Raw genomic sequence first — 13,637 nt, 5'->3', positions numbered from 1 at the left:
TACTGTAGTTCAAATGTTTGCATATTGAAGCAGTCAGCGATACAGCTATGAAATAATCTTTAGACAGTGTGATCAATCAAGGCAAATTTATTCCGTTCATGTGTAAAAAGTAGGCACACGGTATGTCATGTTAAATGTTTGTTACTAACAGTAATTACATATGTACATTTAAGACAGTTCGTTATCCATCAGATAAATTGCATAAAACCGTAGGGTGTCATGCATCATATTAAAACACCTTATCAAAATGCATAGGCCCGTCCTCTGCGTGGTGGCGCCCTACACGTGTTGACCATGGTGCAGACGGACTGCGTTTGGTCAGTAGTGACAGTAATCGCCAGCGTGTCCGCAGCAGTCCTGCACGAAGGGGGTTCGGTGCCTTGACCTCAACAGAGCTGCATGCAGTGGCGGAGCTAGACTTTTATCCTTGGGGTGGCCAGAGGGTGGCCAAAGCTATTTTAGGGGGTCCATAGACTATGACAATGTATATTTACGAAAAGCATTCAATTGCAATCAAAATCTGTAAATGTTATAATTTTCATATCAAGTACATTTTAAGCACGCATGTGTATGAAATTTGCAGTTTTTTAACAATGTGCAAAATGTACAACATGTAAAAGTAAAAACACAGATGTGCTACTTCTGGCGTATCTTACAATCCTATTGCATATATCTACTGAACTGAACACATTTAACTGAACTGGGGTGAGTTTCCCAAAACGTTCTTAGCGCTAAGTACTTCGTAACCTCGTATGAAATGTACGAGGTTACGAAGTAGCCTACTTAGCGCTAAGAACGTTTTGGGAAACTCACCCCTGATCAGTTTCTGAACGGTGCCTGTAGCATTTCACGTGCGACACTTTTTACTTTCAGCCGGTGTTGTGGGGCATTCCGACAACCCTCGTTTATCCGCATAAAGACGCTACAGATTATATTGTCGATTTATGTTTCTATACATAAATAAGAGCTAGGTTTTAATTATCCATCACAGCAAACTGCATTATCTATGTCCAAAGCCACACTGGCTCAAGGGTGTTGATTATTTAAAATAAAATACACACTGGCTATACGAAGTTCACCTCTGACCACGACTTTGCAGTATTTACAGCAGTATTATGTCTAAATATCTAGTTAGGACAAAACTAGAGTGCTCAATGAACTACGTTATAATCACTGTAACTCCGGCATATCATCTGTAGCGTCTTTATGCGTGTGCAAACGAGGGGACTCGGAATTCGCCACAACACGGAAACATTTCTCCGTCGTGCCTGCTGCTTGCATGTGTTAAATGAAATTGAGCATTGAGTATTATTACCGATTACAAAACGCAACAGGCTCTCAACAAGATGTGCGATGCGGTGACATGTCAGTCATCTGGGGGGGGGGGGCACTTGGGGTGGCCAATCAGAATTCAGGGGGGTCCAGTGCCACCCCGGCCCCTGCTTTGGCTCCGCCTATGGCTGCATGTACACAACAAACGTAGGAAAACTAATTCTAGCCATAAGAGGGAGGTCGTATTTTTCTCTTTTGTTGACACTCTCTGCCAATTAACCTTTTCCAAAAAGGAGTGTTCAAGACATTGAGACAATCGAGTAGACCTCATTAAGAAACATAAGAGAAACAGTGGTAGCTCAATGTTAAGTAGATCACCTGGCTGTGAACAGATCAGAGATCAGTTTCTCAGCAGTGTTAAACCTGGAAGTGGACAGGCATAGCATTGAGTTTAAATTTGAGCTGTGTCTTCCCCGCGCTTTGAGCCTAGAGTCACACCTATGGCGCTCAGTTCAACATTCACGCACTCGCACCACGTAGCCTACGGTGCTATTGGCACGTGTCACTACAACTATAAGGCGCACGAGCACAAATGCGAATCTGAAAACTAAAACGAAATAAGAAAGAAACGCTTAGGAAAATCGGGCAATACTGTACAAACACAATAGAAAAAGATGCATTGATATAGACTATAGTGTAACTGAAATATTCATTGGTTTGAAGTGTCCGCCACCCCTCAGAAAGCACAAGCTAGTATTAAATTAATATAGGCCATAACGCCACCGCGGGAATATGGTTCATATAAGTGTATTTGATGGATTTAATGTTTGCATAGTTATTTGCGCTTCTGTGGTATAAGCAGTCTTCATCATCCCAGGAACGAGACAGCAATGCACATCAGACAGACAGACAGTGTGCCGGCTCTCATGTGTCCTGGCAAATCTGTACAGTGTTGGTACCAGTCATATATATAGCTGCTAATTTCTCCCAAGTATGAAACAATGAACATATTTTTTCACTTAATATAACAAAAAATAAGTATTAACAAAACACTCAAAAATCCCAAAAAATTAAATACTGCATGTAAAATGTAAATAGTTAAAAGATTAAAGAATATGTTTGCTATTTTTTAAGCCATCCCTTGATACAACAAAACAAAATAGTTGTTTTACATGGTTTGTAATGGCACAACCACACTGATGGCTTTGGACCTGAGGAACATAGCACTTCTCTTCGCCAACTCACTGGGCTTAATGGAACAGTCATATTTACATTAAAAAACTCACAATAAGATAACGCCCTGTTCAAAAAATGGAGTATTCACAGGTCGGTGACATATCTTTAGATGTTCTGCTGTGAAATTAAAAGGAGCATAATTGTCTCATTGGAGAGTGTGGGAACCGAGTGAGAAGGTGGAATTGATGCGGTAAGTATCTCAGTCGTCAAACTGTCAGCAACGTTATGGGTGGAAAACACTCTACAGGAGCAAGGGTATCAGGCAGTCCACCTGTTTGCATATCGGTCCTTCCCAGGGATGGCTCTGTTGGGGTAACTCGCCCGGCTTTGTGGATGGTAAGTAGGAGGATTGTATTGTGGTGTGTGTGGATGGAACAGCTGATGCTGTGGTTTGTGGGACAGACATGGGGGCAGAGAGTCTCACTACATGTCCGCCTTGACGAAGGAGGCAAACATGCTCTCTTCCTGCTCCATCAGGGTCTGAGGTGTGCCAGACTCTAAGATGTTCCCTCGCCTCATCACTATTACCAGATCAGCTGTCAGGATGGTGTGAACCCGGTGCTGGGGAGACACACACACACACACACACACACACACACACACAAACATATATATATGAGCAACCATGTGCATACACAGACATGAACATGTATATTGTGAACATAATTATGTTTATAGAAGTGATCAGTTCATAATTTCTTAATATTTATACATCAGTAGACCAGAAGAAACAAGTGGTATCAGTTGTACAGCCTGTTGAGTTTTCAACACTTTTCAAATACAGCAGCACAAATTATATTGCAGAAACACTGGCCTTTGAACCATACACTTTACAGTTAAATGAATACTCAAAAACACTGATCCAAAGAAGATGGTATCTAGGCTTTCAAAGAGACGCAAAGCCAAAATGGTACACACGAGTGTCACACGATTACCAACCAGGATGTGTGGGCGGGACTGTGGGCGTGGCCAGGGGAGGGGCCGAGGTTACTTGTGTGTGCGCACTAGGACGCTGAAGAGGCTGTCCTCCTGCGCTAAGAGGTTAGCTGCACTGTCACACTCGACCAGAATCCCAGAGGAAAACACCAGCACCTGCTCCGCCTCCAGGATGGAGGAGACCAGATGCTGTGTCACAGAGAGAGACAGAGAAAGAAAGAGAGAAAGTAAGAGAGAAACAAACATGCAAAATGAAAGAGGGAGAAAAAGGTCAAGTGGGTGAGGAAAATGGAAAAATGTAACAGTGAAAAGTAAAGAAAGCAAAAGGCTAGAGAGCAGAGGCTTAGAAAGTATTTGAAATTATTTGTAGGTATTTGAAAGTGGACACACCAGTTTCATGTCACAACAAGTGTAGACTTTATTGATGAGCACAATGTCAAATCATAACAAAGCAACTCACCAACCACTCTGTCAGAAACACAAACCTTATACCCACTGATTCTCATTGGCTGTCTTATAGTTTCAAATAAGCTATTGCTGACTGGTCCTGGGATTAGTTCAGTACCCTTGCAGGGCAACATAATCACTGTAGTCTCTTACTGTACAAGTGCAACTGGAGTAGCTGTTGAAAAACCTCTCTGGTTTTTTGTAGCCATGGTGATAACTGAAATTCTTACATGAATACGAATAAGTGCAGTTTATGACCATTTCAGGTCTGTACGTTCAACCAACCAGGATATCAGGAAAGGTTTGGGCCAGAGATGCAAAGCAGGTCTTAAAGTGAGTACTACAGAACCCTTTGCCCCCATACTGGGAGTCAGAAGGGTTCATCTAAGGCAAACTTACCGCGATGGTGACAACAGTGCGGTCAGCAAACGCCGTCATCACCACCTTCTGCAGGATGTTCTCCTGTGAAGCCCATGAACAACATAGCCATGTCATCTTCTGCCAGGTTTGAATGTCACAAATCCATGTAAAACACTCAGCAATGCTGTGCTTGAAATGAAAGTAAACCAAATACTGAAGGCTTAAATCAGCACTTTAGCTGGAGCTTAACAGGAATTGTAAAATGTCATGGATAGGAAGAGAGGTGGGTGATGGGGTGGGGGGGGGGGGGGGGGGGGTGTTTGGGGTGTTCCTATTAATTTTTTTTTTTTACCGTTGCCATGTCAATGGAGGCCGTGGCCTCATCCATGATGAGGATGCTGCTCTTACGGACGAAGGCTCGGGCCAGACAGAAGAGCTGGCGCTGGCCCACACTGAAGTTCTCCCCTCCTTCTGTCACAACTGCGTCTGGAGGCACAATGGAAAGAAGACGTCAAAGTGGAGTCTCACTTTAAAGTGTCTGAAAGCACGTTCACAGACTACCGTTAAGGGGCAGGGTTCCCCAAAAGCATCATAATGCATCATTATATGTAAGGATCACATTGAACACTCTGGTATCATTCAGTAAGTATTTTCAAGAGAAGTCTTTGTTTTTAAGAGGCTTAATTGCTACATAAACTTAGTTTATGGACAGAGAACTCCCTCATTCTGGTTCAAGTGAAGGTTTACTACCGTACCCAGTCCTCCTGGGAGTGCTTTGACCATATTCTTTAGCTGAGCGATTTCCAAAGCTTCCCAAAGCCTGTCATCAGTGCAGGTGCGCTCTGGATCTAGGTTGAACCTGGGATGGCATGCACACAAAGCAAAGATGAGAAAACACATTTAGATCCACACACTAAGTTTAGCTAAACACGCAGACAAGGGAAAAAAGTAGCTGTGTGCATCTACAATGTTTGAAAGAAGCATGACCATAACAGGCAAATGCAGTGAGCCTGGCTTTACTCCACTGACGTCTCGTTCCTTGAAACCACTGGGGAAAAAAACTCTACGACCACAGAAGATCTCCCCATCACTCGACTGCGTTTCCCACTGAGTGCACTGTGGGGGCAAAAAATATCCTGCCATGCTGCCCTGGGGCAATTACATGGCTCGGTGATTATTACAGTGCTTGGTCATCAGGGAGCCGTTCACATAGCAAAAAAATCTGCACTGTTAATTTTTTTTAGATCTTGTTTGGTTCTATATAGTGTGGAATCTACACACAGAAAATCTGAATCTGCTGAGTTTGGTACATAAACATACATAATTAAATCATACTATAAAGTAATATAGCATATAGCTCTGTATCCATTTAAGACACATAGAGTGTCTGATGTGCAACTGATGTGCAAGTTCTCTAGCCTTCTCTTCATTAAGTGATGAGGAAGTGGGTGTTTATTATCTTCGGCCTTGTCTGTTGGAGTTAGAATTGATCCTTCAGCCTTGAGAGGGAGGGAGAAAATGTGTGTGTGTGTGTGTGTGTGTGTGTGTGTGTGTGTGTGTGTGTGTGTGTGTGTGTGTGTGTGTGTGTGTGTGTGTGTGTGTGTGTGTGTGTGAATACCGGATGGAGCCACTGAACAGTACAGGATCCTGAAGAATTATGGACAGACGAGATCTTAGAGTCTGCAAGGGCAGCTTGCAGATATCAATGCCATCAATGATGATTTTGCCTAACAGGAGAAGAAAGATCAGGATCATTTGCATATCTGTAATTCTGATGTAAAATGTAGGTCAAAGGCCACTACTTCCTGCTGGGGAGAAGCAGTACTATACTAACTAATACTAACTATACTAACCAGGCTCCTCATGTGAACTGTACATTGACATACTGCAGGTATTGGCTCATTTGTTCCCATGTTAAACCCGACCGAGTGGTGGTCATGTTCAGAATTTATCTGTATTATGTATTATGATTTGGCTAACATATGTCATAAATGAAGGTGAAAAACGTAGCCTTCACTAAAAGAATATTCCAGAACACTACTGAAGAAACTATTATTTCAATAGAATTGCATGTAGCATATAGTGACGCTTATGTTTAAATATTTGTGTTTGTCTGTTTTGCTTCTGCTCAGAGTAATCACAGCATCTGGCCCTGATGGGTCACAGAGAGCCATAACTCAGAAGGGAGGACGTAACAGTCTGGAGGTAATGCTTGAAAACGACTCGAGCATGCCTGACCAAAGCATCAGAATGCTCTACAAGCCAATGCCTCGCTGTGATCTCATCGCCCTTAGTCAGAGTGACAGGAACCATGAGCAGGGCAGCATAAACAAAGGAAGCAGAAGTCTGGCCAAAACGCTCTCTGAAGTTCCCTCGGGCACAGTCCCCTTTATCAGTGGGATCCATGCAGAAGGGCTATTTTGAGAGCCACTTTCTTCCAAATCTCAGCGCAGGGCAGTCGTGGGTCAGTAGCTGGAGCAGAAAGCGTGAGGTGAAGGAGATCAGGTGATGGGGCCAAATGCTGTGGCTCAGAGCCTCTTCCGCTTCTATGTCATATTCAAAGTGACAGCGCTCTTCCATTCTTCCACTGAAGGAGGCCCAACAGCACACACGGCTGGGGCAGATGCTAGCGTAGCAACACATAGGACGAGGATGTTTACCGTCGAAAACGTCCACCATGTTGAAGAACGCCAGAGACAGTGAGGACTTTCCACTGCCTGTTCTGCCACAAATGCCCACCTGGAGTGTGTGTGAGTGTGTAAGACAGAGAGAGAGAGACAGAGAGAGAGAGACAGAGAGAGAGACAGAGAAAGAGAGAGGGGGGGTTACAAGGGAACAGTAATGTGTGCTGTTGTAAAACAATTTCTGACCTTTCAGCTGTAAAATACATTGACAGTTAATACAGGGTGTCTCAAAAGTAAGTAAACACAAATGAAAACTGCCAAACCATTTACTTTTTATATGGGTGTATATTTGAGACACCCGGTACATAATGGGTCCTGTGAAACTAAACAAATCTGCTCATTGATTTGAATTATGAGGATGATGCAATAACACCACGTAAATGTTCATACTGGACACAAGTCCATTTTAACCCCCATGCCCAATCTCACTGAACCTAGATTCTCCAACTACATTTTCCAATGGTACTCATGAAGATGAGAACCTGTGGATAGCAAAGACATGAGAAAATAACACTCTTGAGCCAAAACTATCAGCTGAGTGATACAGGGGCCCACTTAAGGAACCTATAAAACACTGAAGGTGTCAAGGGTTTTTTCAAGGTGTTTTTTTCAGCACAGGTGATGGGATGGCCACACCTCTTGGGAAAATTAGTGAATGACGCTAAAACATAATGCAGAATGTATTCCAAAGCAAGCTTGAGCCTTGAACTGTTCTGGTTGAAAAGACCAAGCCCAAGCCTTCTCAGAGCACCGTCACACCCTCAGCCTGCTGATGGCTACCTTTTGTCCAGGGCTGATGAAGGCATTGACGTGTTTGAGAACAGGCTTCAGCATGGGGTCGTATCTCACACAAAGGTCCTGGATCTTGATCTCACCATGCTGGGGCCAGTCATCTGGGACCTGGGAAACATCTGATGCACAATGGCAATGTGTGGAAAAACCATGTAAAAAAGCAGTGAGGCAATACAAACACCTATATTCAACAATGATTCAAATGTCCTAGAATAAGACCACACGGAGATGCCTTGACTAAATTAGCCATGAACTATTACAATCACAAACACTCCCATAGCTTATTCCCTGTAAGGGCTCTTGGTGAAGACATGTGGTGGTAAAGGTTCATAAGAGACTTTCATATGTGGATTCCAGATTTGGTTCTTTCTCTTTATGCATTTTTTTCACCTTTTAAGAGGGGGAACGTTGTAGATGTAAAGGACTGAGGTTATGTTTTGGTTCACAACTGCCTCCGTAACCTAAGGCATAATCTCAATCCAACAAAGAGATGCTCCAGCTGGAAGCTAGTGTTGCAGAGTCCGCACAGCAACTGGCAGTGGAAAAACCAAAAAAAGGTCTAGCCTAAATCAACTGAACACAATCTGAGGTGAGGGTATAGATAGCTTTAGTAGTCAAGTGCTTGGTTAGGTTTGCGGTAAACCGAAGTATTTCCTCAGAAGGGGCTGTCTACATGTTACATACATTGTCCTAAAGTCCTGTTAACTTCAACAGTTGTCCACACAAGCCAAAGTGCCTCTAGTGCAGACAACAAAGGGTTGTGAATCGCCACGGCAGGAAAAAAAAAAAAAGTACTATGACAAGCATGTGGGTTTTACGAGCTGGAATCATCTCGACTGTCTACCACCGAGTCCAGTTTAGTCTCTTTTGCCACTCTCGAGGCTCTGCTTTTTTCCACTGCGTCACTGAGCAGAAGCCGAATGGGGAGGGGGAATGGTGTCTTCAGCAGGAGGGAATCTCCACACCAGTGGGACAGCATTACGGCTCCAGGGGCACATCCGCTGTGACGACTCCCGCTCCGGAAGCCCTCTACTCCCAGCCGCTTGTCGCTCCCCAGAGGCTCGAATTTGCCTGACGAGACCGTTGGCTCCACTGCAAAGTCCCCGTGGAAGCGTCACACATGCGGGCGATAGGAGCATCGAATGTTCCCTTGCTCTGTTACTACAACAGGAAACAGGACATGCTTTCTGCAGCAGGGGTCACTTTGCCCTAACACACTGCCAACTAGGAGTGTCAGGACAGGTCCCATGTTTTAAGACTCTTCAGAGTAAGATGATTCCTTGGGGTAAACCGATTCCTCCGCCCTGATAAGGCATCTGCAATTGCCTTGTATATGCTGTTTAAAGCGGCCGTGAGAAAGTGATTGTTATTCAGTGTGCAAATACACATAAACTGTTTATCTATTTCATCTGGGAAATGTACTCAGTGATGAACCAGCAGCTCTTATACTCAAGTCTCAATGCCTGAGGACCATTCCAGAACACACACACACACACACACACTCACACACGTACACACACGTACACACACGTACACACACACACACACACACACTTTGACTATATTTAGGCCTCTGTAGGTTTCTATCTATCAGGAAGAGATGGCCCAGCTGTTTAAGGTTTCTCCCTATCATCAGAGGATCGTTATTTTGGATACTAAAGATGCCAGAGCCGTCTGTGGTGGGGAGACTAAGACAACTTAATTGGCCATGCTCTCTGGTTGGGAAGGATAGCCTTCCCATTCCCATCATTCACTCTGATACTAGCCAAGTGTGGGCATCTGTTAACTCAATCGCATTTGGCTGCAGTGTAATTTTTGCATAAAGAAAATGCAGTATACATTATCTTTTCCCCATACCAGGTGATGGAGGAGACATGACCAGTGGGTCTGAACTGGAAATGGCTAAACTGGGTATAAAGGAAAAAAAAAGGTTACCTAGGGAACCCTCATAGTTCTCGGACTCGGTGCTCAGGAAGCTGTCGACCTTCTTCACTGCAGCCATCTGGACTTCCAGGTCTGCCAGGTTCCTCACCACCCAGTTCAGATAGTTAGTCACCTGTTCCCAACAAAACACATGCAGCAGCAAAGACAAGGACTTGCCACTTACCTGTGACCGGCTTTTTATATTGTTTTGTGATGAAATTAGACACTGTAATCTACACGGATACAAAATCGTACTGAGCCTCACGTGATTTATATTTTTATTTATATATTATTTATATCATTTATGAATTTAATTACTTATTATTATTTAAATAATGATATATGAATACGTCAACATGGATTCATTTGTTACAAGGTACTTCAACATTGTATGTGGACTATAAACCTTGGGCTGTGTCTCGTTTACAGCGGAGCAGGGTTCTCACCGTGAGGGCGTAAGTGAGTCCCAGCCCAACCAGACCCGGCTGGAGTCCATAGAACGACATCCAGATGGCAGCCACCGCAACGGTGAGCACAATCACGGCACCCAGATAATCCTGAGGAAGAAGCAATCTCTCCTGGTTCACTTGCACATAAGCGGTATTTATGTTTTTCTGCTTAATCCAGATGGCATTGCACATCGTGCTATCCTCTGCCAGGGCTGTTGGTGGAGCTCTACTTACTGTTCTGACCTCCAGCCAGCGATTGGCAGCAGAGAGGAAGAGATATGCTGTGTTATTGGTGTCGGTGAGCTCCAGCATCCGTTGCTTGAAGCGAGCTTCATGTCTGCGAAAAGAGCCAGTAGCTACTTGAAACGGAAGCAAGGACTACGTGACAAGAGACCCTTGCTGACCGCGTAAAAATGCTGGGAAAGATGACAGAGACTTTTATTAGATTTGGATGAGGAGAGTCAGCTTTCAGAACTCTAAATACTTTGACAAGACATCAAAGATGAAAGTGGTGCTGTTTATTGTCAGAATGCTGTTGCTCTGGTAGAAGACAAACAAGCAGATTTTTATGAGAGCTGGATTTATGCAATGGCATAAGGCGGTCATTAACTTTATTAGGAAAACTTGAATCATAACAAATACTTCTTGACTTTGACAATACCTTCTTTCCCACCAATGTCACACTCTGTTGAGTGAATGAGTGATTGACTAAGTTGATTTCAAACTGATTTGTAAGATGATTTGTATTGAACTTTCAGAGCATTACAAGGAGAACGATTTTAATTGAAAGTCAGTTGGAAGTTTACAAGAGTTGTGGAATCTTTCAGCCTGGTGAGAAACTGCTGACCTGAATGCGCGGATGGTGGTGAGGCCCTCGGCTGTCTCCGAGAAGTGGCAGAGCAGCGGAAGCTGTGTGGAGTCGTCCAGGTCCTGCAGATCTCTGAGATGGATGAGAGGAAAGGAATGGACAGACAGGATCGGTGTTCAAACGAGGCATGGCACCAAGTGCAATTGTGGTAGGGGTTTTCTTGCTGAGCCAGATAAGCCAGGTAAGCATACCTGGAGGCGACCCGGAAGTACTTCTGGATGAAGTAGAAGGCCACGGCAAGGGGCACCAGCGCAATGAGGGAGGCCGGCGTGACGAAAGCGACGACCCCGATGGCAGAGAGGCAGAGCAGAGTGGAGCGTGTGAGGGACTCCAGCGTGGACGGGATGTGCTGGATGGGACAGAGGGAGGAACAGGAAGACAGACAAGAAAGACAGAAAGAGTGAGAATGTAAACAGTAAACAGATGATCGTACTAATATAAAACAATAGCACAATCAGTGGCGGACTTAGCAATTTGGGGGCTCAAAGCGAAATTAGCTAGGGGGCCCATCAACATTAATATGCGAGAAATAAGTTCAGCTTCACACTACACGATTTTAGGCTGGTTTTTCAGTCGCCGACTGTTTTTTGTAGATCGCCGACAGAAACTGGTCGGAGGCAAATCGGCGATCATTCGGCGCTCGCTCAGTCGTGTAGTGTGAACTGCCGAGTGGTCGCCGACTCATCGCAGACGCCCGGCAGATATCTAGCATGTTTAATATCTAGCATGTTTAATATCTAGTCCAGTCGGCGACTGAGTCAACAGCAGCGTCTAGCTACAGCCAATGGGAACGCGGAGAGAGAACCGCGGCACCGCTGAAGATATCGCTGAAGAACGTACAAAAACTTTTAAGAATGCTTTCAAAACAGTAACCCAGCAAACACACAAAATCCTCACCTTTCTTACAACTTTACTACAACACTGTGTTTAAGTTATTGTGACAGCACTGGATAAATAGTGCGATTGATTATATCTATGTTCACTACAACGGAGAGATGAAATAATTCTGGCAACTTGGGACTATGGAGTGTTTAAACGGTAAAAAAAATAATAACGAAAATGTGGAGTACATGTACATTGTTTCTTCTACGTGGTGTTGCTGGTTCTCGAGAGTTTCGTTTTCGCGTTGTGTTTTTGGACGGCAGCCAGATGAGTCGGCGATTCCCCAGTCGTTTAATTCGTGAGCCCGCATTGCCGATCAGTCATGTAGTGTGAAAGCCACAACAACTGAAAGACTCGCGATTACAGCACAACTAGTCATGTAGTGCGAACGGCACAAAAACCTGACGACTGAAAACTCGTGTAGTGTGAACCTGGCTTAATCAGGGGGCCCCTACAGTGGGTTGCAGTGGGAGGGGCCCAAGGCAGTTGCCTAGCCACGCCTCTATGCAAAGACCGCCTCTGAGCACAATCATCTAGCAGTCCTGTGTTCACAGCATACAGGCAGTTTTGTCCTATGACAGCATCATGTTATGAGAACACATTACCACATTATCAGACAGATGCTGGTGCTTTCTTACTTGATCGATGATATTGGTGTCTGCAGAGAAACGGTTGAGGATTTGACCGAGTGGGGTGATGTCGAAGAATCTAACAAGGGTGTATATATAAATGTTAACATCATTATGAGAATATATTATCATAGTGGTTTATCTGTGTGCCTAACTAAATATCACAGCATTTTAGCTCACATCAGCAGAAATATAAAACACTGTTAGAAGATGCAGTTTCACTATGAGAAGCACTTTGCTTGCACAGCTGATGAAGGACCTCTGTCCAAAATGTCCTGTTTCTCTGGAAACTTTGCATACTTTACTTCAATTTTTAATCTCTCTCTCTCTTTACTTCAATTTTTAATCTCTCTCTCTCTCTCTCATATATATAAATATAGAGAGATTTATTGTGCGTTTGTGTGTGAGTGTGTGTGTGTGTGTGCGTGAGAGAGAGAGACAGACAGACAGACAGACTACCTGAGAGGAGCATGAATAATCTTGTTGAGTAAGTTGTGGTGTAGATTACTGGCAGCAGTAAGGCCCAGAAATTCTACAGTCAGAGAAGTGATGAGACACAGAACTATTCCCGCTCCACAAAGGATAATGAACACTGGTACGTAGGACTGATGCTGTGTAAAAAATCACACACACAACAAACAATCAAACCATGTTCTCAGAAAAGCCTAAAATACCCTGCAGTAGCTCCACTCCACAAGCACGCTTGAGCGAACAACATGGCAGATATTCGGCCAGGTGCATGAACAATGGCAAATGAACAGACGACTCTATGCTAGCTGCTCACTTCAGCATTTCGCATGGCCTCGTGCTCTGCCGTGTAGTTGCTGGCGTTGGTGTGGAGGTCGTCGTTCCCGCTGAGGTCGCCGCGACCCGAAGAGGTCCACGCTGCCAGCCAGTAGTCGATGGCCACCATGACGGAGTGCTTGGCCAGCTTGGAGGTGACCACCACGAAGACCAGCAGGAAGCCACTCGAGGACAGGTAGCGCCAGCACACCTTCCACGGGATCTTGGAGCGACGGCTGGTCGTGGTGGACATGTTGTCCTCCTCATCCTCCTCCTCTTGCTCCTCTGTGGAGCAAACATCAGAAGGAAGAAAATCATGCAGGAAGGGAAGAAAGCTTGGGTCTCCACCAACACCTCAAGGATGAAATGTGCAAAA

The 13,637-nt window shown here is 44.5% G+C and overlaps 1 protein-coding gene across 7 annotated transcripts in view; it reads right to left on the bottom strand.

The window, feature by feature from the left end:
• Positions 1-69: 69 nt before the first annotated feature.
• Positions 70-13,637, bottom strand: part of abcc9 (ATP-binding cassette, sub-family C (CFTR/MRP), member 9) — a 38,152-nt gene continuing 24,584 nt past the window's right edge. For 4 of the 7 annotated variants that reach the window (XM_077006677.1, XM_077006676.1, XM_077006679.1 and 1 more), the window contains 16 exons: positions 13,263-13,546; positions 12,938-13,089; positions 12,488-12,557; positions 11,159-11,316; positions 10,947-11,039; positions 10,334-10,436; positions 10,097-10,207; positions 9,663-9,783; positions 7,716-7,846; positions 6,912-6,990; positions 5,870-5,978; positions 5,007-5,110; positions 4,604-4,737; positions 4,291-4,353; positions 3,448-3,633; positions 2,931-3,069 (listed from right to left, as the gene is read on the bottom strand). In XM_077006677.1, coding sequence (XP_076862792.1) covers positions 3,496-3,633; positions 4,291-4,353; positions 4,604-4,737; positions 5,007-5,110; positions 5,870-5,978; positions 6,912-6,990; positions 7,716-7,846; positions 9,663-9,783; positions 10,097-10,207; positions 10,334-10,436; positions 10,947-11,039; positions 11,159-11,316; positions 12,488-12,557; positions 12,938-13,089; positions 13,263-13,546 — 1,850 coding nt within the window. In that variant the 3' untranslated portion in view covers positions 2,931-3,069; positions 3,448-3,495. The other 3 variants (XM_077006678.1, XM_077006681.1, XM_077006683.1) reach the window with 2 other exon arrangements.

The sequence above is a fragment of the Brachyhypopomus gauderio genome, chromosome 5 (genome assembly GCF_052324685.1).
Source record: "Brachyhypopomus gauderio isolate BG-103 chromosome 5, BGAUD_0.2, whole genome shotgun sequence".
Classification (NCBI taxonomy): domain Eukaryota; kingdom Metazoa; phylum Chordata; class Actinopteri; order Gymnotiformes; family Hypopomidae; genus Brachyhypopomus; species Brachyhypopomus gauderio.
Note: the sequence above shows the minus strand (reverse complement) of the source record. Positions and strands in the feature narration are given on the sequence as shown.